The sequence below is a fragment of the Dasypus novemcinctus genome, chromosome 8 (genome assembly GCF_030445035.2).
Source record: "Dasypus novemcinctus isolate mDasNov1 chromosome 8, mDasNov1.1.hap2, whole genome shotgun sequence".
Classification (NCBI taxonomy): domain Eukaryota; kingdom Metazoa; phylum Chordata; class Mammalia; order Cingulata; family Dasypodidae; genus Dasypus; species Dasypus novemcinctus.
The window spans coordinates 126,688,102-126,710,123 of record NC_080680.1 but is presented as its reverse complement, the minus strand read 5'-3'; the positions used below and the strand labels follow the sequence as shown (position 1 = coordinate 126,710,123).

Here is a 22,022-nt window from a genome sequence, read left to right as displayed (position 1 = left end):
CAGGGAAGCCCCCCTGCGGCCCAGCGAGCCGGCACTACTGGGACTCCAACATCAAAGCGGAGGGAACTAAGGCTCCGAGAGGTTATGGGACTTTCTCAGACTTGAATAGCTAATTAACAGAGAGCCAGCACTCAAAGGCCAGTCTATATTTCATGATCTCCCCAGAAACATTAAAACACGAGAAATATCTTTGCTGTGATTTCAGTAAGACAAAATGATTATCTGATGGGGAAGCAGATGTGGCTCAAGCAGTTGAGCACCCACCTCCCATATGGGAGGTCCCGGGTTCGATTCCCAGTGATTCCTAAATAAGACAAGCAGACGATGAACAGCCACTGAGCAAAACAGCGAGCAGTGAGGAAACAACGAGCAAACAGGCAAGGGAGCCACGGTGGGGGATAATGTTATGACAAGTAATTCTAATTTGTAACTTTGTAGAGGATATTCAACAGGAAAGAGACCTCCAATTGAAATATTCTGCATACAGTAATGGACGTGGGCATGCTCAGGGTACAGAGCCGCTTTAGTGGGCAGGGGGGAAATTCCCACTGCTTTCCCCTTTCCCGTTGCGCGGCTCACCTTGGTTTCTGAGGCAGGGTCTGGATGGGCCTGGCCCCTGGCCGGCCCCTGTCCCCCGACGCCGGCCCCCCCGGAAGCCTGCGGGGTCTCTGCATCTGTGAACGAGACCAGGAGGGAAGCTATCACCCCGTCCCAAACAGCTCTGCGCCTCATTTTAAAGCCACAGGGAAGGGCTTCGTATTGTGCATTTGTGGAAAGAAGAGGAAACGGACACACAGAGAAACCCCACACACTGGTCAAACCGTTCTTCCCTGTCTGCTTTTCTTTAGGAGGTCCTGGGACCTCCTAAGAGGAGGCCTCGCACGCAGGAAGCAGGTGCTCGACCACTGAGCTACACCTGCTCCCGCAGTCGTTGTTTTTAGAGGAAGATGGTCCAAAGTCAGAAAGGCCGGGGCGAGCTGGGGGCCGGTCCCCGTTCTGCTCACCTGGCTTTGGTACATGGAAGTCGGAAGAAATCTGGATCGGGGCGAGCAGAGCAAAGGAATCCACAGGCGCGAGGACAGGCTCGCTCCGCTGGGTCCCACTCGGGTTTAGAACATCCACGTAGCGAGCTCGGGCTCCGCCTACCAGGGGAGAGGAACCAAGCTCAGGCCGGCGGGCGGGACAGCGGCAGCCCACACGGCCTCCACGATGTACACCCCTGGGCGTTGTGTGGGAACGTGTTTAGGGAGCGGAGCCCCACAGGGGTGCAGACGTGCCAGGCGCCTCCCCAGGGCAGAGGCTCTGGGCTCTCCCGCCAGGCCAGGGCGAGGGCGCCCTCTTGCACTGTAAAGCTATAAAGGGAGCCGTTTCTGACAAGTCATCGGTAACAAATGATCGAAGGAGGAACGTTCTACCGCTCTAGGGAAGTGGATCTTCTCACTCTGTGGACTCATCTGCATGAAACGAATCCTACCTTCTGCCATGTGGAAAACTACATCACATCTGTGTTATCACTGCAAACCCCGGAATAGCCGTAGGACAAATACAACCTCAACTCTCATTGCTGGTTTGACTGGGTTACCTGCTTTTCTAGAAAACATGTTCACAGAGGCTGCAGGAGGCCCTCCAGGGCCAGGGGGGCCAGCTTGAGGAGTCTTGGGAAAGGACGCTGGTGGTGGGGGTGGAGCCTTCTTCTGCAGAGGGAAAGATGGCTTCAGAGAGCCCCTCCAGGAGACCCCGACATCCCCCAGCCGGAGGCGCCCAAAGGCCCGGCTCAGGGCTCCAATGCTTAGCAGCAACAAATCAGGCTTTTCCTAACTTTATAATTTACCTCTTCTTCCGGTTCATTTAAATTCACCCACTGATTTTTCTTTTCATCCCAAACAATCTGCCAAGATTAAACAAAAACAAAAAACAAAAACAAAAAAAGGGGAAAGAAAACAATTAGCAGAACAAAGCGAGAGAATTAGAACGTGATTCATTATGGCACTTTAAAACTTCAGGAAACATCTAGTCAGGGTCACCCTGACTCTGAGGTAGGGAGTGCCCTGTGGGCTGACACAGCAGCGCGCCCCTATCTTACAACTCTTACCGACTTGTTCTTGTCATCTGGCAAGTAAGCTTCTGTCCTTTTCTTCACAGGAAGCCAACGAGAGAACCAGGACTCACCGCTCTAAATACAGAAGTTACCAGAACGATTCGTCTTTAGGAGTGTTTCACTACAGAACACCAGCAAAGGCGCCGTCTCCCCCTCCCTGTCTGAGGTGTGGCGCGCAGACCAGCACCCGCAGCGTCACTCCCTCCCCCGAGGCCACAGGGGCCTCCTGAGCCTGAAGGAAGGGACCCGGCAAGTTCACTTTACTCTTCACACACTGCGCCTCACTTGCTGCCATTGCTAAAAGCAGCCGCCACCACACACGCTCTCCCGTTTCCCAGGAACCCCCACAGCAGAGGAGTGAGGCAGAGTCTGGGAGTCTGTAGCAATCTGTGCGTGAAATTTGTATTTTCATATTTTATCTCAATTCGTGCATGTTCACCTTAAATTTGTGTTTACTTTCAAGACACTGGCCATGGAAGAAAGATGGATAATAAGCAGATGAAAACATGCCCAACATAGCCACTTGTCAGGAGAATGTAAATTAAATGTCCCTCGATATACACCCAAAAGGCTCAAAAGGGTCAGGGCGTGGGTGGGGATGTGGGGCGAGCACCGTGCAGCTGCTGCGGCTGGAATCTGGACGCTGCCTGGGCACTGTGCCAGCAGCTCCTCCAGCTGATCCTGCCCTGAGCCTGAGCTAGGCCCACTCCTCGGTACATCCCCGTGAGGACGCAGACCGGCCCCTCGAGACACAGCAGGCATGCTCACGAGCCTTCTTCATAACACCCCCAAATGAGAAGCACCCACACGTCCCCCGCCGGGAGAGCGGACAACCGTGACCTTGTGGAGGCAGGCGCTAGACATTACCAGGCAGCACGGGGAAGGGCCGAGCTACCCCCCGCCCCCCACGTGGAGCTGGGGAAGCTGGGGCAGAGTCAGGACAGAGCCAGCTCCAGGCTGGCTGACAGCAGCTTCCGGGGCAGGGAAACCACCCAGGACTGACCCGGCTGTTGTTACCACAGGCACCCAGCGGCTCTAGCTCCACACGTCTTACTCTACATCTACTAGACCTCCCGAGAAAGAACCAAAAACGTGTGGTTTAGTGAAAAAAGAAAAGAATGGCTTTGCCTTGCTCGGTCTAGGACGAAAGCTGCCCTGCGGGATCTGTGCCCTGCGTCCTGGCCCCACGGGCACGAGGTGCATTACCTTCTTAGGTTCTTTGCTCTCCGACTTGGGGGCAGCATTCACTGGCCGCTTCACTTCGGGCGTGGAGGTGGATGCAGCTGGGGGAGGGTCAGCGCACTCCCACACCGGAGGCACCTGGGAGTCCTGCTCCAAAGCAAGGGACAGGCTCGCCCGTGTGCTCCTCCGGGACTGGAGGGCAGGCGGGCCACCATCCCAGGGCATCTGGGAGCATCCTGAGAGGTTAGAGCACTCCCAGAACCCAGGGCGAAGGCAGAGCAAAGCAGAGGGAAAAGCAGAGGAAACTTCAGTGATTCTCAAACCGAAAGGGAGGCTCAAAAATCAGCAAGGTCTCCATTTTAGGAATTTCTTTTTTCCATTGACACTGAATTGCAGTCTCTATTAAAATTAAAAGTTATAATACAAATATGAGTGTACTTCTAGGAGCTAGAACAAATGTATACCACTATTACAAAGTGGTAAAAATGGTAATGCATGGGAAAAATACAATTAATGTAATTTATGGACTATAGTTAGCAGCAAAATCGTTATGTTTTTGCATCAGTGTCAAAAAAGGTACTATATCAACGCTAAGCATCAACACTAAGGCGATATGGGATTATCTTTTTTGGACTAAGGAAAATGTTCAATAATTTACTGAAGTGATGACTGCACAACTCTGTTGAAAATGAGACAAAAAAATAAATAAAGACAAAAAAAAAAAAGAAAAGAAAATGAGAGCCTGTGAGTGTACACTCTGGGTAGAATGTCCAAGGCAGGGGACTGCCTGTACAACACAGTGAGCCGCGTGGGCGACGATGGACTGTGGTGAGCACGACAAACGTGAGTGTTCTCTCCCGAACTATAACAGACGTACGTCACTCATCCACGGTGTTAATAATGGGGTGTGCGATAAACATGCCCGTGTGCACCACGGACCCTAGTTAGTGGGGATAATCCTCGACCGTATTCCTTCACCGTCTGTAATGGCGCTCCACAGCAACGCAGGGTGCTGTGCAGGAGGGAGGCATGGGGACTCTGCACATTATGCACTGCTGTTTTAGAAGCTTACAAATCCCCTATTAGGGGAGCTCAGTGGCTGAGCACCTGCCTCCCATGTATGAGCCCCTGGGTTCAACCCCCTGTACCTCCTAAAGAAAAACATACACACAAACAATCTAATAAAAAATACATATATATGGTTAAAAAGTTAACGAGAAGTTTCATTCTATTTAGATATTTCTCCTATGTGGTTAAGGTAATTATTTATACTCTACTGGTGCTCTCTTTCTTCCTCTTCCCTCTTAGAAGAGAGAACCAGCCTTCGTGTTTTAAGGATTAAAGCTGAGACAGGCTTTCTCTTTTAACAAGTAAGTTGAAAGATAATTTCATAATCATTATTCTCTCTCTACTTATAACTGAATAATGAGAAGTTTGGATACCCCACTCAAGGAACTTAATCTCTGGGGAGAAAATTGCTTTAAAAGAAAAAAAAAGCCAGGGGCATACCAGGGTAGCAGCTGCTCGGTCGAAGTGCTCTTCTCCTAGCTCTGAAAGCACCCCGCAGACGGGCGGTTCCTGTGGCACCGTTCCTACTGATGGACAAGAGAGCCGCTGTGATCTCAGGGTGGCCGAGCACCCCGCTGAAGGAACAGGGGCATTTTCAGGAGAATTAAGATACATTTCCAACTTCTTAGCAGACCACTTCTGTGCCAATGTTATTTTCAGAAGCCAAGATTACATATTTCCCCAAATATATGGAAATGCTTATTTTTCAAAGCCAGGCCTACATTTTGCTTCTCTTCAAATGGGCAATGACAGCATAGATTAGGGAGAAGTGCCTAAGCTGGCATCAGGACAGAAGCATTTCCTGGGAATGTGGAAGGGCTTTCGGCAGGCAGAGGCCATGGAGAAGCTCGAGGCCCTTCCTAGCAGGCGAGTTACAGAGGAACCAGTGGGTGCCCTGCGTTCCTCAGTCTGGCTTGTACCTTCTGGAGGTGCTCGTCTAGACTAGTTCAAACGGCTTGCCAGGTTTCTTCCACCCACCGCCTCCTTGAACATAAATAAAACCCAAGCCCGTGAGCCTGATGCCAGAACGGCCACCTGGGCGACCCACCAGGATGCTGCTGTCCAGCCTCCGGGAGCAGGCGCTCACTCCCCTGGAGCGGAAGTGTGCTGACTGGCACACCTGAGCTTGGGTACAGAGCTGCAGGATCAGGCCCAGAGGGTTCCGGAAAGCCGAGGGTAGACACTGGGGGTCTGCAAGCAGGACCGGGCTGGCCAGAGCCTGGGGGTGGCGGCCCAGGGAACAAGGGTGCTCTGGCAGGGTTCGCTGGCTGGCCGTCAGGGAGCATCTGTGGAGCTGCCCGGGGACAAGAGAGAACAAAGTCCAAGTTTACAGAGGCAAGAGCTGCCTGTGGCCACCTGAATAAGCCACGGCTTCAGACCAAGCACGTTCATCCGTGCTCTCTCCGTGCCCACACTGCTTCTGCTCAGCCAACCTCTCTGCACACACTGTGCCTCCTCACAGCTCTGCAGGTCCCTGTGAGGCCGGAGGCCAGGACAGGCCCCCGTTCATCCAACAAGCAACCGTGAGGCCCTGGGCATGGGGGGACCACGGACAAAGCCGGCAGGGGTCCTGCCTTGAGTTCTGAGGGCGGGTGGGGGGAGGTGGAGACAAACCAGGTGGGTGTCTGAGTCTGCGATGGTGGGTGGGGGGACAAGAAGGAAGGTGGCCGGTGCCAACCTCGTGGGTACCCGGAAAAGGGAGCCTGGACAGGGTAGCACATGCCAAGGCCTGTGCCAGGAGTGTCCTGGGGAGGCAGAGCGACAGCAAGAGACTGATGTGGCTGGAGCAGAAAGTGCGGGGGGGGGCAAGAGAGGGCGTCAGAGACAGAGGCAGGGCACAGGCCAAAGCAGGGAGCCTGAGGTCAGGCAAGAGGTGCTGGTGGTGAGGCCGCAGGGCCGGCATGCAGTGGGGGCAATACAGCTCGAGTGTGGCTCTACCCAGAAGGCTAAGTTGAGCAAGGCTTGCTGGGTCACCCCAGAAAAGTTTGGGGAGTGTCCCTAAAGGTGGTACAAAAGGACTCGAGTTGCACGTCGAGCCAGGCCCCAGGGTGTAGGTTCACCTGAGGGTGGCAGCAGCATGCTCCGGCTGGCAGGCTCAGCGCCCGGCAGGGGCAGCGCCAACAGCGGCTGCTCGGCCTCCAGGCCCTCGTCCTGCTCCATCTCAGAGCTCGGGGTGCTGGGGCACTGCTGGGGTAAGGCTCCATCCTGACGCCAAACCACAGCTCCCTCCTGCAGAAAGAGGTCGCCTGTCAGGCGCTGCTGGTGCCCCACATCCGGGCGCACATCTGGCTCCTCAGCCTGCACAGCTTCCCAACCAACCCCTGCTGCTGCTTTGGCAACGCCCTTTTCTGGAAGTCGGGAAATTCTGACAGACATGTTCCCTTGTAAAATTCCATGATTTGTCCTAACAACTTCAGGCTGGAAGCCACAGGGACACAGCTCGCCTCCTCAGCAGTGTCCCCACATGCAGCCCCAGGATGAGGCTGCGCTGGCCTCAGGGCTGGGCCCTACCTTGATCTGCTTCTCCACAAGCTGAAGTTGCACCAGCCAAGCTGGCTCGACAAACCACTCCTCCTCTGGCTTCTCCTTCAGCTGAGGATCAAACAGCCGTAACTGCAAAGCCACCTAGAAACACACGAAAAAAAAGACGCTTACTCCTACCAGGGGATGCCACCAAAATGGCGTTCACAAAACTTACCATAAATGGAATAAACGCACCTTCAACGTGCGGCTGGCACCACTTTTGAGGCGCTACCTTTTTTCGAGGAGTGCTTACAAGAGCCCTTACACGTGCATGAGTGACGCTGGGGGACCAGAGGAGCGCCCCGGCCTCTGGAAGCCCAGGACAACCTAGTCCCTTACCTGACCAACGGGGTCTGCCCAGAACAGCACCTGCCTGTGGGTCCCGATTCAGGCCCTACTCGTGATCAAGAGGTTCCATCTACAAACGTGCATGCAAATAAGCCTTGCTTTATCTCCGGCTCTTCCAGCAAAATCAATGAGAGGAAGTGAGCTGTCAAGGGGCCCTCTCTCATGCCACCGTGGGAGCCTGGCCGCTGCACCCTTCCTGACTGATCTCTCTGCGGCAAGTGCGGGCAGAACTGGTTCTCTCCAGGCCCTCCTGCTCCTGCCACGCTCCGTGCTGCGGCTGCCACACCGCCGGGGAGGACATGCCAGCCGGGAGCGAGGGGGAGCCTGTGGATGGAGGACGAGCCCCTGCTCCTCTGTGAGCTTCCTGTCTGCTCACGGGTCCTGGGAGTAGTCCCTGGTCACCCCAGCAGTGGCAGCTTCCTCCCAAAGCAGCAGGTGAGGCCAGTTTTCCACCAGGTGTGGAACAAGCCCTGACAAGTGCCCCTGGATGCCCCTGCACCAGTAGCACCCTCTGCAGAGGTCTCGGTCAGCCCCACTGGCCTCTCCTCTGTGCTTTTTTTTTTTTAAGGCGGTACCAGGGATTGAACCCAGGACTGCATACATGGGAAGAAGGTGCTCAACCACTGAGCTACATCGACTCCCCAAACGGTGTTGGTTTGTTTGTTGTTTTTAGGAGGTGCCAAGGATCAAACCTGAGACCTCATACATGGGAAGCAGGAACTCAACACTGAGCCACCCCTGCTCCCCTGCTTCTAAGTTTCAATCATTCCAACCTCATCCCTCTGTTCCCTCGGCCCGAGGGGTGGTGGCTGTTTCCTGAAGCTGCATCCTTTGTGATACTCCAGGGTTTCCTTTTTACCCTGAGAACCATCTGGTGAACAATTCTTAATATGGAATTCTGTCTGTCCTAGTACCTGCTGTAGGTTGTGTCTGCTGTCTGGACCCTGAAACCTGGCACGAAGAGCACACACTTTTGCATCTAAGCGTCACACATAAAACAGGAAGCCTGGGATCTGCTTTAAGTACCCCAGCAGGTGAGTGGGGTCCAGATGAAACGAGCTCAGCCACTGTGACCTGAACCATGTCAGCTGTTACAGGTGGAAGCCAGGGACAGAGGACTCATTAATCATTCCCTCTACTTTTGTATACGTCTAATGAGCGTCCGTAATAAGAAAACCTTCACGCACCACATAAGCACATTTTCAAAAATGAAGCTACTGGGGGGAGGGAAGAAAGACCGATACAGCCACTTTAATTTGACGGTCCATTTAAAAACAGTTCTGTGGTCACCGTAACCAACCACGGCAAAGCTGCCTCGTCTCAGGGTGGGCATGGGCCGGCCACCAGCTGAGCGGTCTCTGGGTCTTTTTTCCTCTCACAAAGGCACGCAGGCCCATGATCTCCTGCCTACAGGTGAAGAAACTGAGGCTGATGGTGCTGGAGCTGGGACTCAAATCCAGGCTGCTGGACTCCAAGACCACCCAACTAAATGGCCTCAAAGTAAGAATGAGTTGGGAGGCTGGAGGCTTTCTTATTTTGAACCTTAACACTAAGCATCTGTGCCAACACATGGTACCTGAGCTAGAACACAAAGGTAGAACACCTGCCCCGAACACCGAAGTACTAGAATTCATTCAAGAGAGGCTCGCAGTGCCCACCTGATGACCCTAACTCAGCACCCAAGCCCAGCGACCCAGCCCCCCCCCCCCCCCCCGCCTCTTCCCATCACAGAAGTGCCAGGAAGGCGGGCGCTCTGGGGGCCTCACCTGGACCAGCTGGCTGACCAGCACCGGGGAGAACCTGTGCGGCTCAGGCAGGATGCTCTTGGCGATGACCTCGCAGTAGTGGAAGGCCTGGGTCGCAAGCCCCATCTCAGCCAGTCGGCACGAGTAGATGAACTTGAACACCTGAAAGAAACCACAGCTGCCCTTGGCCTTTCCCCACCTTCGCGAACATGGTAAGGTAGGAATTATAATGGGTGTTTCAGTTATTATCGGATCCCCACCCTCCACCCACAGAGTTCTAGTGTTCCCATGCTGGAATGTACTTTATGCTTCTAAGAAGCGCGCTCTGCTTTCTCCCTCAGCACCTGTAATGCGGTAACCACGAGTGCAGCACACACCGGCAGCTGCCCGTCCCACATTCTCCACAAATGCTTTATTTGTGGAGGCGTGAGCTGCCTGGCCCACATTCTCCACAAATGCTTTATTTTCTGTCTCGTGCACACACGGAGTCAGATAGTAGCTCCCCCACCCCAAGTATTAAAAATGCCTCATATAACAGTATTGGGAACCCAGGACTCAAGGTTTTACTATTTAAACTAAGAATGAACATGCTAAGTCCTTATTTCTTTGTTGGGCAGCATTACGAACCAATTGTCTTCCCCAGGACAAAAAAGGTTTTTTGCATAAGAATTCAACAACTTGAAGCACCCAGACACTTGTAGGCACTGGCCACCCACGTGTGCGAGCTCAGCCGGTGGCACGGCTGCTCACCTGGAAGCTGGGTAAGGGGCAGGTGCGGGCCCCGAGGGACTGGGCGTACTCATAGGCCTCTGTTCTCTGAATAGCTTCGTTGGTGGCAAACTTCAAAAACGGCAAACTGTTGAGGAAAGAAATGATTCTGATCTGAAAAAGCAGCCAGCTCTATGTGTGCTCTATCTGAACAAGTCACCCAGAAGCATGTCACACTGTGACAAAGACACAGAACTGCTTCTTCAGGCACTGAGGTGTGAAGCCCCAAGGAAAGGCAAACACTAGAAAATTCCAGCTGCCATTTTTGGTTTAACAAAGGAGAAGTTTATTCTTTTTTTCATAAAAGGAAAACACACACTGCTACATTACTTGATTCTTTACCTGTGATTCGAGCCAATTAAGACAAGTTTTGTGGTTTTCTTTGTGTAGACCCCAAATCCCACCTGGGCCATGAGGTAGCAGAAGTGGGCGGCATCGAGGAGTCCTTTGGAGGCTGAGGAGACAGAGAAGCAGGTGGGGTCTCAGGGACCGGCGCCCTCACAGAAATCAGTTAATCCTCCCACAAGACACAGAGAGGGCACACTTGGGGAGTGGGCAGCCTGTGGGTCTTGGCATTCCTGCGCCACCCCGTGAGGGCCCGCCTCCAGCGCCCCATTGCAGGGCTGGCTCACCGAGCGTGTCTCCCATCGTAGCCATCGTCCTGGACTCGACGTCCATATTATTGTTCAAGTTGGACAAAACCATGGCAAGATGGGGCCGCCAATCTCCCCACTTCTCATCTCCGCAACACTAGGATAAAAAATAAACGGAGGAGAATGTTTTTATACTTGGAAGACAGTGTCATTTCCCTTATACAGGGGAGCCCCATGAGCATGTTGAGAAAGCAGGAGCGGGGGACACAAGCTCTCGCATCCTCTGTGAGATCCACATACAGACCCAAGCCTGTCATCCAGGCCTCAGCACTCACCGTGGAGGCGGCCGGCATCCGCCCAGACATGAGCTGGTAGACAGTTTGTAAAGGATCGTTGATTGGGAGACTGTTGGCGAACCTACAGAGACATAAAAATAGGGCTGTCCTGTGGCTTGGTTTAGAAACAACATGAGGAGCCCCAGGAAGATGGCAGACTAGACACACACAGGACTCTCTCCTCCAGACGAACGGCTAGAGGACGGCCTGGAGCCACTAGGGTTTAGGACACCAGGAGGGCTGGACACCGCCCAGAGGAGAGAGGGCGAAGGAGGGGAATCGCGACCACAAAACTGAGAGCGGAGCCAGCGGCTGCTGCTGCCAGCCCCTCCCCCACACTAGAGACACCTCCCTCTGTAGTAGCCTGCGGCTACAGACAGGGGACCGGGGACCCACCACCCAGGAAAGGGGAGAGGGACACAGCCTAAGGATGACTAAACTCTTGACAGATCTGGTCTGCTGTGTCCCAGGAGCCTGTCCAGGCCGGACAGGGCCATTGTTTGCCTTGGAGCAGACAAGGGACTAAACAGATGAGACCTCCCCATCTCCTCCTCTACACCCAGGACTGCTAGCCGAGGACTCAGCGGAGTGGAAGTATTTCCTCCTGGGAAAGGGAGGGGGCTGCCAGAGAAGGCTGGGGAACTGCCCCTGAGAAGTCTGCATGACGAGGCTCCCAGCTCCACCCCTGCCGCAGCCACACGCTGAGCCGGCAGAGCTGCCACAGAGCGCCAGCTGCTGGAGCCACGGCAGTGCGCGTGAAAGCCTAAAAAGTTCAAGAGGCTTTTTCTGACCTTTATAGCCTCTCTCCCAAGGCCCCAGGAAGGAGGTCTACTACCCATTACTGAATCTGGGGCCCAGTTTTGAGCAACTTGCAGGGATAATCCTAATGATCCAGGTTGAATCAAGAATCAAAGAGCAACAGTAACACACAGCCTCCTGCCAATAAATCCCTACAGAAGAGAAAGAAATTGAGTACCTGAGTAAACTACATTCTAATCAGATGTCTAGACATCAGCAGAAAAACTACGAGCCATACTAAGAAAACATAAGACATGACCCAAGAAAAGAAATATATCAAAAGCGCCAGAAAAGATGCAGGACTTGAGAGAACTAATTAACAAGATGCACACAAATTTTCAAAATCAAATTAATGAGTTGAAAGACAATATGGTTAAAGAGATGAATGACATCAAGAAGACCCTGAATAGGGTTGGTTGGGGGAAAAATACTTTGGTTAGTAGTAATATTTTGACAATGCTCTTTAATCATTAGTTTAAAAGATTTAACAATGCAAATTATTGGTGGTAGGATAAGTTAAGAGAGTCCTGTATGATGTTATATATGTTTGTCTTGTAAGCTCACAACTTATTACACACTTATTGTCTATGCATGAGTGATATACTTCAATGAATTAATAAAAAATAAATAAAAAATAAAACTTTCACAGGGGTTCCCAGCTTGCTACCTGCCCTTTGGAATTTTAATTTGTTCATCCCCTCTATCACTCAAGTGAGCCAATCTCTATAATAAATACCAAAATATTTACTTTAAAAAAAAAAAAAAAGGCACTGGCAGGCACAAAGATGATTTTGGAATCCTGCATATAAAATAGCAGAGCTCATGGGAAGGAAAGACACAATAGGTAAGAGGAAAAACACATTAGGAGAAGCGGATGTGGCTCAAATGATTGGGTGTCTACCTACCACATGGGAGGTCCCAGGTTTGGTTCCCGGTGCCTCCTGGAGAAGGCTAGCTGGCACAGCAAGCTGACGCAACAAGGTTATGCAACAAAAGAAACATAAAGAACAAAGACAACAAACCAGGGAGCTGGAGTGGCTCAGGTGATTGAACACCTCTCTTCCACATTGGAGGTCCCAGGTTTAGTTCCTGGTGCCTCCTAAAGAGAAGATAAGCACAGAGGGCACATGGCAAATGGACACTGAAAATAGACAATGACCGCAAACAACAAGTCGGGATAAATTAAAAATAAAAACCTTTAAAATTAAAAATATACACACACATCAGAGGCATACAACAGGAAACTCAAAATGAGAGAAGAAAGAATAAGTGATACAGAAGACAGAACAGCTGAAATGGAAGAGGGAAAAGAACAGAGGGAGAAAAGAATGGAAGGAATTGAGCAGGGGCTCAAGGAGTTGAACGACAACACAAAACGCAACAACATGTGTGTCATGAGAGTTCCAGAAGGGGAAGAAAAGAGAAAAGGGGCAGAGAGAGTATGTGAAGAAATAATAGCTAAAAAACCTACATGTCCACACCATACTCCAATCAGAATAAATCTGAATAGACCTACCCCAAGACACATACTTCTCAGAATGTCAAATGTCAAAGACAAAGAGAAAATTCTCAGAGCAGCAAGGGAGAAGCAAAGCATCACGGACAAGGGATGTCCAGTAAGACTCTGCGTGGATTACTCTTCAGAAACCATGGAAGTGAGAAGACAGTGGTATGATACAATTAGGACACTGCAAGAGAAAAACCGCCAGCTGAGAATTCTTTATCCAGCAAAACTGTCCTTCAAATATGAAAGTAAATATAAAATAAACACAAACAGGCACCGAGAGTTTAAAAAAGAACCCACCTTTGCAGAAAATATTAAAGGAAGTCTTCGAGCCTGAAAGAAAAAGACAGGAGAGGCTTGGAGGAGAATACAGAAGAAAGAAAAGCAGAAAGGATACCCAAAAGAGTAAAAAAAACAGATGAAAATATGATATGACATATGAAAACCAAAGAATAAAATGGTGCAAGTAAATAAAGCATTTAGAGTAATTTCAGTGAATGTGAATGGATTAAACTCACCAATCAAAGGATACAGGCTGTCAGAATGGATAAAAAAAACATAAGCCATCCATATGCTGCTTACGAGAGACTGACCTTAGACCCAGGAATACAAACTGGCTGAAAGCGAAAGATTGGAAAAAGATACTCCACACAAACAGTAACCAAAAAAAAGAGCAGGGGTAGCTATATTAATATCGGATAAAACATACTTTAAATGCAAAAAGGTTATGAGATACAGAAGGCTATTATATAGTAATAAAAGGGACAATCCACCAGGAAGTTATAACACTCACAAACATCTATGCACCTAACTAGGGTGCCCCAAAATACATGACACAAACTCTGGGGAAACTGAAGGGACAAACAGACATCTCTATCATAACTGCTGGAGATTTCAACTCCCCACTCACATCATTAGATAGAACAACTAGACAGAAGATCAACAAGGAAACAGAACTTGAACAGTATGATAAACGAGCTAGACCTAAGAGACATATACAGAACACTGTATCCAAACTCAGCGGGTTATACATTCTTCTCAAGCACCCATGGATCCTTCTCAAGGACAGACCACATGTTAGCGCACAATGAAGCTCTCAATAAATATAAAAAGAATGAAATTATACAGAGCACCTTCTCAGATCACAGTGGAGTGAAACTGGAGATCAAAAATACACAGGAAAAAGGTAAATTTGCAAATATGTAGAGGCTCAGCAATACACTCCTAAATAATCAGTGGGTCAAAGAAGAAATTGCAACTGAAAAAGTAAATACACTGAGACAAATGAAAATGAGAACACAACTTATCAAAACTTATGGGATACAGCAAAGGCAGTCTTGAGAGGGAAATTTATAGCCCTAAATGCCAATCTTACAAAAGAACTAAACTCAAAAGATTTAACTAACAATGAGAGAAACTAGAGAAAGAACAAACCAATCCCAAAGCAAGCAGAAGAAATAATAGAAGATTAGAGCAAAAATAAACGAAATTGAGAAAAAAAAAACAAAACAAAACCAAAAGCCAGTTCTTTAAGAAGATCTATAAAATTGACAAACCCCTAGCTAGAGAAACAAAGAAAAAAAGAGAGAAGATGCAAATAAATACAAACAGAAATGAAAGGGGGAAAATTACAACTGACCCCACAGAAATAAAAAGGATCAAAAGAGGATATTATGAGAAAGTGTATGCCAACAAACTAGACAACCTAGATGAAATGGGCAAATTCCTAGAAATGCACAAACAACCTAACTGACACTATAAGAAATACAAGAACTTAACAAACCAGTCACATTTAAAGAAATTGAATCCATCATTAAAAATTCCCCAGGGAAGGAGATTTGGCTCAATGGATTCAGCGTCCACCTACCACACGGAAGGTCCAGGGTTCAACCCCAGGGCTCCCTGACCTGTGTGATAAGCTGGCCCACGCACAGTGCTGATGTGCACAAGGAGTGCCATACCATGCAGGGGTGTCCCCCGAGTAGGGGAGCCCCATGCAAAAGGGTGTGCACCCCATAAGGAGAGCTGCCCTGTGCAAAGAAAGCACAGCCTGCCCAGGTGTGGCGCCACACACATGGAGAGGTGATGCAGCAAGATGACGCAACCAAAGGAGACACAGATTCCCGGTGCCACTGACAAGAATACAAGCGGACATAGAAGAACACACAGTGAATGGACACAGAGAGCAGACAATTGGGGGGGGAGGGGAGAGAAATAAATAAAAAATAAATCATTAAAAATAAATAAAGAGAGAACCACAAGTGTTGGAGAGGATGTGGAGAGATTGGAACACCTATTTGCTGTTGGTGGGAATGCAGAATGAGGCAGCCACTGTGGAGGACTGTTCAGCAGTTACTAAAGAGGTTGAATATAGACTTGCCACGTGACCCTGCAATCCCACTACTGGGTATATACCCAGAAGGACTGAGAGCAGTGACACGAACAGTCACCTGCACACCGATGTTCACAGCAGCATTATTCACAATTGCCCAAAGTTGGAAATAACCCAGGTGTCTACTAACTGATGAACGGACAAACTGTGGTGTATTCACATGATGGACTATTACGCAGCGGTAAGAAGAAATGAGTTCGTAAAGCACATGACAACATGGACGAACCTGGAGGACATTATGTTGCATGAAGCAAGCCAGACACAAAGGACAATACGGTATGAGAGTACTACTATGAACCAAACATATTGTATAACATATTGTATGATTCCATTTATATAAAACGTAAATACAAGCCAATTTATAAGGGGGGAAAAAAAAGTAATTGTGCAAGAATAGCCAGAACCAGGAGATGTGGACAGCAGGGGAAGTATAGAGAGATGGAGAGGAGATGGATTTTCTTGTTTGTTCTTTTTTTACTACTATTATTGAAATAATGAAGGGGAAGCGGATATGGCTCAAGTGATTGGGCACCCTTCTATCATATAGGAGGATCAGGATTTGATTCCCGGGGCTTCCTGGTGAAGGCAAGGTGGCCTGCCCGGTGAGCTGGCCTGAGTGGAGAGCTGGCCCACACCGAGTGCTAGCCCGCACAGGAGCGCACGTTAAGATAACTAACAAAAAGAGACAGAGAGAGACAGTAAGAGACACAGCAGATCAGGGAACTGAGGTGGCACAGGTGATTGAGCACCTCTCTCCCACTCTGGAAGGTCCCAAGATGGGTTCCCAGTGCTGCCTAAAGAGAAGACAGACAGACACAGAAGAACACACAGAGCAGACCAGGAGTGCAAACAACGGGGGGTGGGGTGGGAATAAATAAGTAAATACATATTAAAAAAAAAAAAAAAAGAATGAAAATGCTCTGATGGTGATTGAGGTAATGAATGCACAACTAAGTGATTGTGCAGAATACAACCGATTGTGCACTTGGACAGACTGCATGCTTTGTTGACATGTACCAATAAAACTGATTTTTTTTTTTAAAGAAAGAAACATTTAAGTCTGATCTCAAGCCTTTTTATTTAATGATCATTTGGATATTCTCATCCCAGGCAGCTTGCGCATACCTTGACATTAGGGAAAAAAAGAGACAAAGACTAAGGAATTCACAAGCATTTTATAGGAAATATTAAAAACCAAGCAGTTAAGAAAAAAAAATCCAGCCCTGATGTGGCAGTTTGGAATTGTTCAGAGGTTTCACTTTTGCTTGATTAAATTATAATTAAGGATTTGATTGGGCCACATCAGTTGGATGTTGAGTCCCCACCCACCAAGGGGGAGGGGACTCAAAGAGAAAATGACAGGGTAGAGGAGACAGTTGCAGTTTTGATCCTGGAGTCCAGGAGGCAAGCACACAGAGAAGCAGATACGGAGGAAAGATAGAAGGTTCCATGAAACATGGCAGAGGCCCTGGGAAGAGAGACGAGCTGTTTGCCTGAGAGTTTACAGCTGGCCTTGTGCAGAGGGCAGAGCAGCTGAGCCCCGAGAGAAAGGAGACCCAGGAGGGAGACAAGGCTTGTCCCAGCCACAGCCGAGATTGGAAGAAGCTGAGGCCATGAGCCTTGGGAGGAGGAAGCCTGAACCCTCGCAGACATCACCCGCCATCTTGAGTCTACACATGGCAAAAGATTCTTGGTGAGACAGTACCTCTTATGGTACCTTGAGCTGGACTCTTTAGGGCCTTGTGACTGTAAGCTTCTATCCCCCAAAAATACCTTTATAAAAACCAACTGATAGTTGGGATTTTGCCTTGGAAGGAAAGGGTTAGGTTTAGTTTTCACACAAAAGCGTCCTGGAAAGCCTCCGGAAAGGCCTCATGGTCTATTGTCTCAGCCAGGTTCAAAACTATCTCAAACTGGCTCTGTGGTTAGAAGCGGGGGAGGCCTCTAACGTAAGCTCAAGATTGCCGCCAATTTCATACGTGAGTGAAGGCCAGGGTCACCAGAATGTGGGGAACAGGATTCGCGCGGGTTAGTAAGACCTCTCAGATAGGCTGTAACCTCTGAAGTACCCAGCCAATGGAAAACTGGGAGGAATCTGTGTGCTAGGCTTAGGAAATAAATTTTGCTGCGTTCTGCTGTTCGATGCGCCAGCCAGCCATCATGCTTTGGCTGCATGCCCACTCTTGCAAGATCGTAAAATTCTTTTCTCCTCCACAATCAGGTGAGCGTTTATTCTCTTTCAGGTACAGCTTTCTTTCTAACAGCATTAGCACCCCTTTGTCTGGCTAATACACCTGGGAAGTGGCCAAGTATGCACCAATGTGCAACAGCCCCAGGCACCAGGAGATCTCCCCACTGTCAGTGGGGAGCGCAAAGCTCACACACGGTCCCATACCTGGTCATGACTCGTGCATGCGTCCGGCTGTCCATCTTGCTTGCGAGTAACAGAGCGTGACCCCACAAGGCATTTTTCATCGCAGACTCGAGAGCATCCTGCAAAGCATTTCAGTGGTTTCTAACCTGGGGGACACCCTTGCTTCCTAGAACGTACGTAACAGAAGTGATCAGAAACAACGGACGGTGTGCCACTACCCACGGACGGCAAAGTCCTTACCTGCATGTTAGAGCAAAACCAAACCCAAGGCGCCCAAAACACATCATTCACAGCAGAAACACAAGGAAGGTCAATTTTTCATTATTTTCCTTAGTTCCAAAGGCCCTATGATAGTGGCTTTTGTCTATGTGCACTGGTTTTATTATTTTTAAAAGACCAAAGTAGTAATTTGATAGTTTATGAACTGCAAAAATAGGTATTGGATTTTGTTTGTGAGCTGGCCTGTTCCTCTGGGCATATTAGACTGGATTGGATTCAGAGGTTTTAATTTTAACTTGATTAAATAATGACTGAGTCTTTGACCGGGCCATGTCAGTAGAACATGGAGTCCCAGGCCTCTTGGTGGGCGGGACTCAGAGAAAATGACACAGCAGAGGAGAAAGTTGGAATTTTGACCCTGGAGCCCGAGAAGCAAGCAGAGAAGCAGATCTGTGAGTCAGGACAGAAGGCTCCAGGGGACACAGCAGAGGCCCCGGAAGAGAGTCAAGCCGTTTGCTGAGAGTCTCCAGCTGGCCTTGTGGAGCGAGCAGAGCAGCTGAGCCTGGAGAGAAACCAGCCCTGGAAAGAGACAGACTTATCCCAACCTAGAGCTGATACTGGAAGAAGCTGGGATCACGGGGCCTTCGGAGGGGGAAGAAGCCTGAGCCCTGGCAGATGTCAGCAGCCTTCTTGCTCCAACACATGGCAACAGACTTTGGTGAGGGAAGTAACTTATGTTTTACAGCCTGGTAACTGTACGCTTCTACCCCCAAATAATTACCCTTGATAAAAGCCAACAGATTTCTGGTATTTTGTATCAGCACCCCGTATGGCCAACATAGTCAATATTCCATGATTTTCCCTAGTTTCAGAGTTCCTACCATAGTGGTTTTTGTCTATGCTCTGGTTTTATCATTATTTTTAAAAAGCCAGCACAAGGTGCAAGCACACCAATTCAGGAATAGGCGCAGCAGGGAAAAGGCCCCGTTCCAAAGCTCCCCTTTCCACTGTGTAAGGTGTAGCAGTTTGATATGGTTATGAATTCCAAAAATAGATACTGGATTATGTTTGTAATCTGGTCTGTGCCTAGGCATGATTAAGTTATGATTAGGGCTTTGATTGGGCCACGTCATTAGGGCACTGGGTCCCCACCCCTTGGTGGGCAGGGACTCACAGATAAAAGGCATGGCAAAGGACAGAGTTGGAGGTTTTTGCTGTTGGAGTTTTGATGCTGGAGTCTTGAGCTGGAGCCCCAGGAAGTAAGCTCACAGAGGAAAGAGAAGCAAGACCATGTAAGAGAGGAGCCCTGAGCCCAGGAAAAAGCAAGCCCTGGGAAGAGAGGAACCCTGAATCCAGGGAGAAGTAAGACCCTTGGAAGGGAGGAACCCAGGAAGCCTGAACCCTCACAGACATTGGCAGCCATCTTGCTCCAATATGTGGAAATAGACTTCGGTGAGGGAACTTATACTTCATGGCCTGGAATCTGTAAGCCCCAACCCCAAATAAATACCCTTTATAAAAACCAGCCAGTTTCTGGTGTTTTGCATCAGCACCCCTTTGGCTGACTAATACACAAGGACACATGAACTTTACCTCCCGATTCCAGATACACAAGCCTCCCCAAAATATCTCCTAAGCACAGGTAGTGCCTTTACTAACCCAAAGTAACTGGTGATATGATATGAACTTCTGACTGAGCAGTTCAGATGTGAATCAAATCTAACGGGCTACATGACTTGAACTAGTTGCAGTTTCAGTATTTAATACTTATCAAACATCAGGTTTCTCAGCTTGTCATATCACTAAGGCCCACGTCAGCCCCTTGGCACTCACCACACTGCCAGCTGACCCCCGGGGGGACATCCTGCAGGTGCTGCCCACTAAGCTCGGTCAAGAGGGCACCTTGCAGCCTGGAGCCACCTTCCTATGCGCCCCAGCTCAGGGTCTCTGCCGGGTCTCTCTGGCCTGGCACCCGCCCATGCCCCTAACAGTGGCCCTGCCTTCAGCTCTCCACCATGAGTGTGCAGACCTCACGAGGCCACTTCTGCCAGGTCCCAGGAGGAGGGTGCCAATGTCCCAGGTGGCCTCAGGGCTTGGGGATCCTCCACCTGGGCCTGCTCCTCTCTGTGTTCCCTCTTGGCTGCATCTCCCCAGCTCCCAAAACACGCGTGCCCTCTTGACTGCAGGCCCCTGTGGATGCCGAGCCCTCTAACTAGGTCCTGCTCCATAGGCCGTACCTCTCCTCCCCAGCAGCCAGCACCCATGTCGCTTAAAGGTTGTAAATTTCTCTTTAACTCCTTGGGAATAGATTTCTGTCCTGAGCATGTTTTTACCCCTGAGACTTCCACGCAGCAGGTGGCAGCCCAGGCTCACATGTACTCATCTGCCAATGACTGAAAACTGATGCCCCCACCTAGAAGAGACTAGCGACACCCCCAGAATGACGACCAGCAAGCTGTCAACACATCCAGAGCAGCTGGCCCATGGCAGCACTGGAGGGGCCACACTCCAGGCACAGAGAAGCTGACCCTCTCCCACAGCTGCAGCCCCGGCCCCTAAGCCAGGCACATGGACACTCAAGGCCGACCTCCGGATCCCACGAGGGCAGTGGCCACTCACCTTCTTACGGCCGTAGAGAAGCAGCTCTCGGAACCGCTCGGTCTCCTTTTCAAGGCTGCTGGTGGCAGCGGTCTGGCTGTCGGTGAGGAACGAGAGTTGGGCCTCACCCGACTCCTCCTCCTCCGCCTGCTCCACAGCCTCGTTGGTGAAATCGATCAGATTGGCTTCGTTGGGGGACTTCCCGGGAAGCCACACTGTCTTGTGGTCTCTTAACAAAAGTTCCGCAATGTCCGTTCCCACCACAGTCTGAGGAGGTGAGCAGAGGACAGGAAGGAAAGCAACAAGGGTTAACATGGACTCAGCTCCTGCAGGGCTAAGGTGAAGTCACAGCACCAGGCAGGCGAGGGTCCCAGGTCTCCCCAGGTGGTGCATGTCCAACCCCTGCTGGATACGGAGGTAGCACAGCAGACAGATCCCCAGACCCCCAGACTCCCAGGCAGGTTCACGATGCTGGCCAGGTCCCCACTTCCCCACAAAGCCCATGTGCACTCCAACCTCCTGAGGCAGCGCCTTCGTGGCACACTGCCCATGGCACGTGCATAAATCCAGCCCAGTTCCTTCAGAGGGGACTGAGGAGGCCCACAGCAAAGGCCAACAAAGGAAAGCTTCTAAAAGAAAAGACATACCCCATTCTGTCTGCATAACAGAACAATAAAATTCCAAAGAAGACTTGCAGACTCCTTGTCAATTAAATTTTCATTCTGGAAACACTTTGTAGCTTTGTTCTGTGCAAAATTAATCACATCCACTTTATGGGTGTCCTCTCTGGAAAAAGAACAGACACTCAGTGTGGCAGGAGCAACTGTGCCTGAGAGGCCAACCCATGTCTGACACTGGCTCCACCCCAGGAGACCTGCTGATGAGGACGTACTTGCCGAGAGGCCCTGGGAATGACCGCATCTCCTCCTGCTCAGGGGTGTGCTGCAACAAGGTCTGAAACAAGAGGGGGACAGGGAGCACAGCTTGCACAAGGCCAGGTGCACGGTAGTGCCCGACTGTGTCTGCCGGGCGGCTATAGATGAGTCGCAGACACTGAGCACACACCTGCACCCACAGGAGGCTGCGGGGCGGGCACGGGGCATGGAGGACCTGTTTTCAGCAGTGACTTACAAACTATCTTAAGCAGGGAGACCCAGTTTTTCCCCCAAAATTCTGTAACAGGTCCTGATGTATGCAGCAGAAGAGGCTGCTGGGGTTGCAGCTGGGATGCAGAACAGAGGCACAGCACCCCAAACCCCCATCTTGCCACAAGAATGTGAATGAAGTATTTCCACCCACTGGTATTAATGGACTGTTCCTCATTACGACATTATTGAAAAACACCAAGAGGGAAGCGGATTTGGCTCAAATGGCAGGGCATCCATCTACCACACGGGAGGTCCAAGGTTCAAACCCAGGGCTTCCTGACCCATGTGATGAGCTGGCCCATGCGCAGTGCTGATGCGTGCAAGGAGTG

General features: G+C 50.1%; 1 protein-coding gene across 30 annotated transcripts in view; it reads right to left on the bottom strand.

The window, feature by feature from the left end:
- Window positions 1–22,022, bottom strand: part of SEC16A (SEC16 homolog A, endoplasmic reticulum export factor) — a 45,569-nt gene that overhangs the window by 4,220 nt on the left and 19,327 nt on the right. For 12 of the 30 annotated variants that reach the window (XM_058302700.2, XM_058302699.2, XM_058302709.2 and 9 more), the window contains 19 exons: window positions 21,438–21,499; window positions 21,193–21,331; window positions 20,567–20,812; window positions 17,750–17,847; window positions 10,661–10,742; window positions 10,365–10,482; window positions 10,075–10,186; window positions 9,715–9,820; window positions 8,986–9,126; window positions 6,860–6,973; window positions 6,409–6,577; window positions 5,397–5,642; window positions 4,790–4,923; window positions 3,305–3,427; window positions 2,093–2,173; window positions 1,832–1,888; window positions 1,583–1,694; window positions 1,005–1,142; window positions 580–674 (listed from right to left, as the gene is read on the bottom strand). In XM_058302700.2, the coding sequence (XP_058158683.1) occupies window positions 580–674; window positions 1,005–1,142; window positions 1,583–1,694; window positions 1,832–1,888; window positions 2,093–2,173; window positions 3,305–3,427; window positions 4,790–4,923; window positions 5,397–5,642; window positions 6,409–6,577; window positions 6,860–6,973; window positions 8,986–9,126; window positions 9,715–9,820; window positions 10,075–10,186; window positions 10,365–10,482; window positions 10,661–10,742; window positions 17,750–17,847; window positions 20,567–20,812; window positions 21,193–21,331; window positions 21,438–21,499 (2,373 nt within the window). The remainder of the gene's footprint in view (window positions 1–579; window positions 675–1,004; window positions 1,143–1,582; window positions 1,695–1,831; window positions 1,889–2,092; window positions 2,174–3,304; window positions 3,428–4,789; window positions 4,924–5,396; window positions 5,643–6,408; window positions 6,578–6,859; window positions 6,974–8,985; window positions 9,127–9,714; window positions 9,821–10,074; window positions 10,187–10,364; window positions 10,483–10,660; window positions 10,743–17,749; window positions 17,848–20,566; window positions 20,813–21,192; window positions 21,332–21,437; window positions 21,500–22,022) is intronic. The other 18 variants (XM_058302710.2, XM_058302717.2, XM_058302719.2 and 15 more) reach the window with 2 other exon arrangements.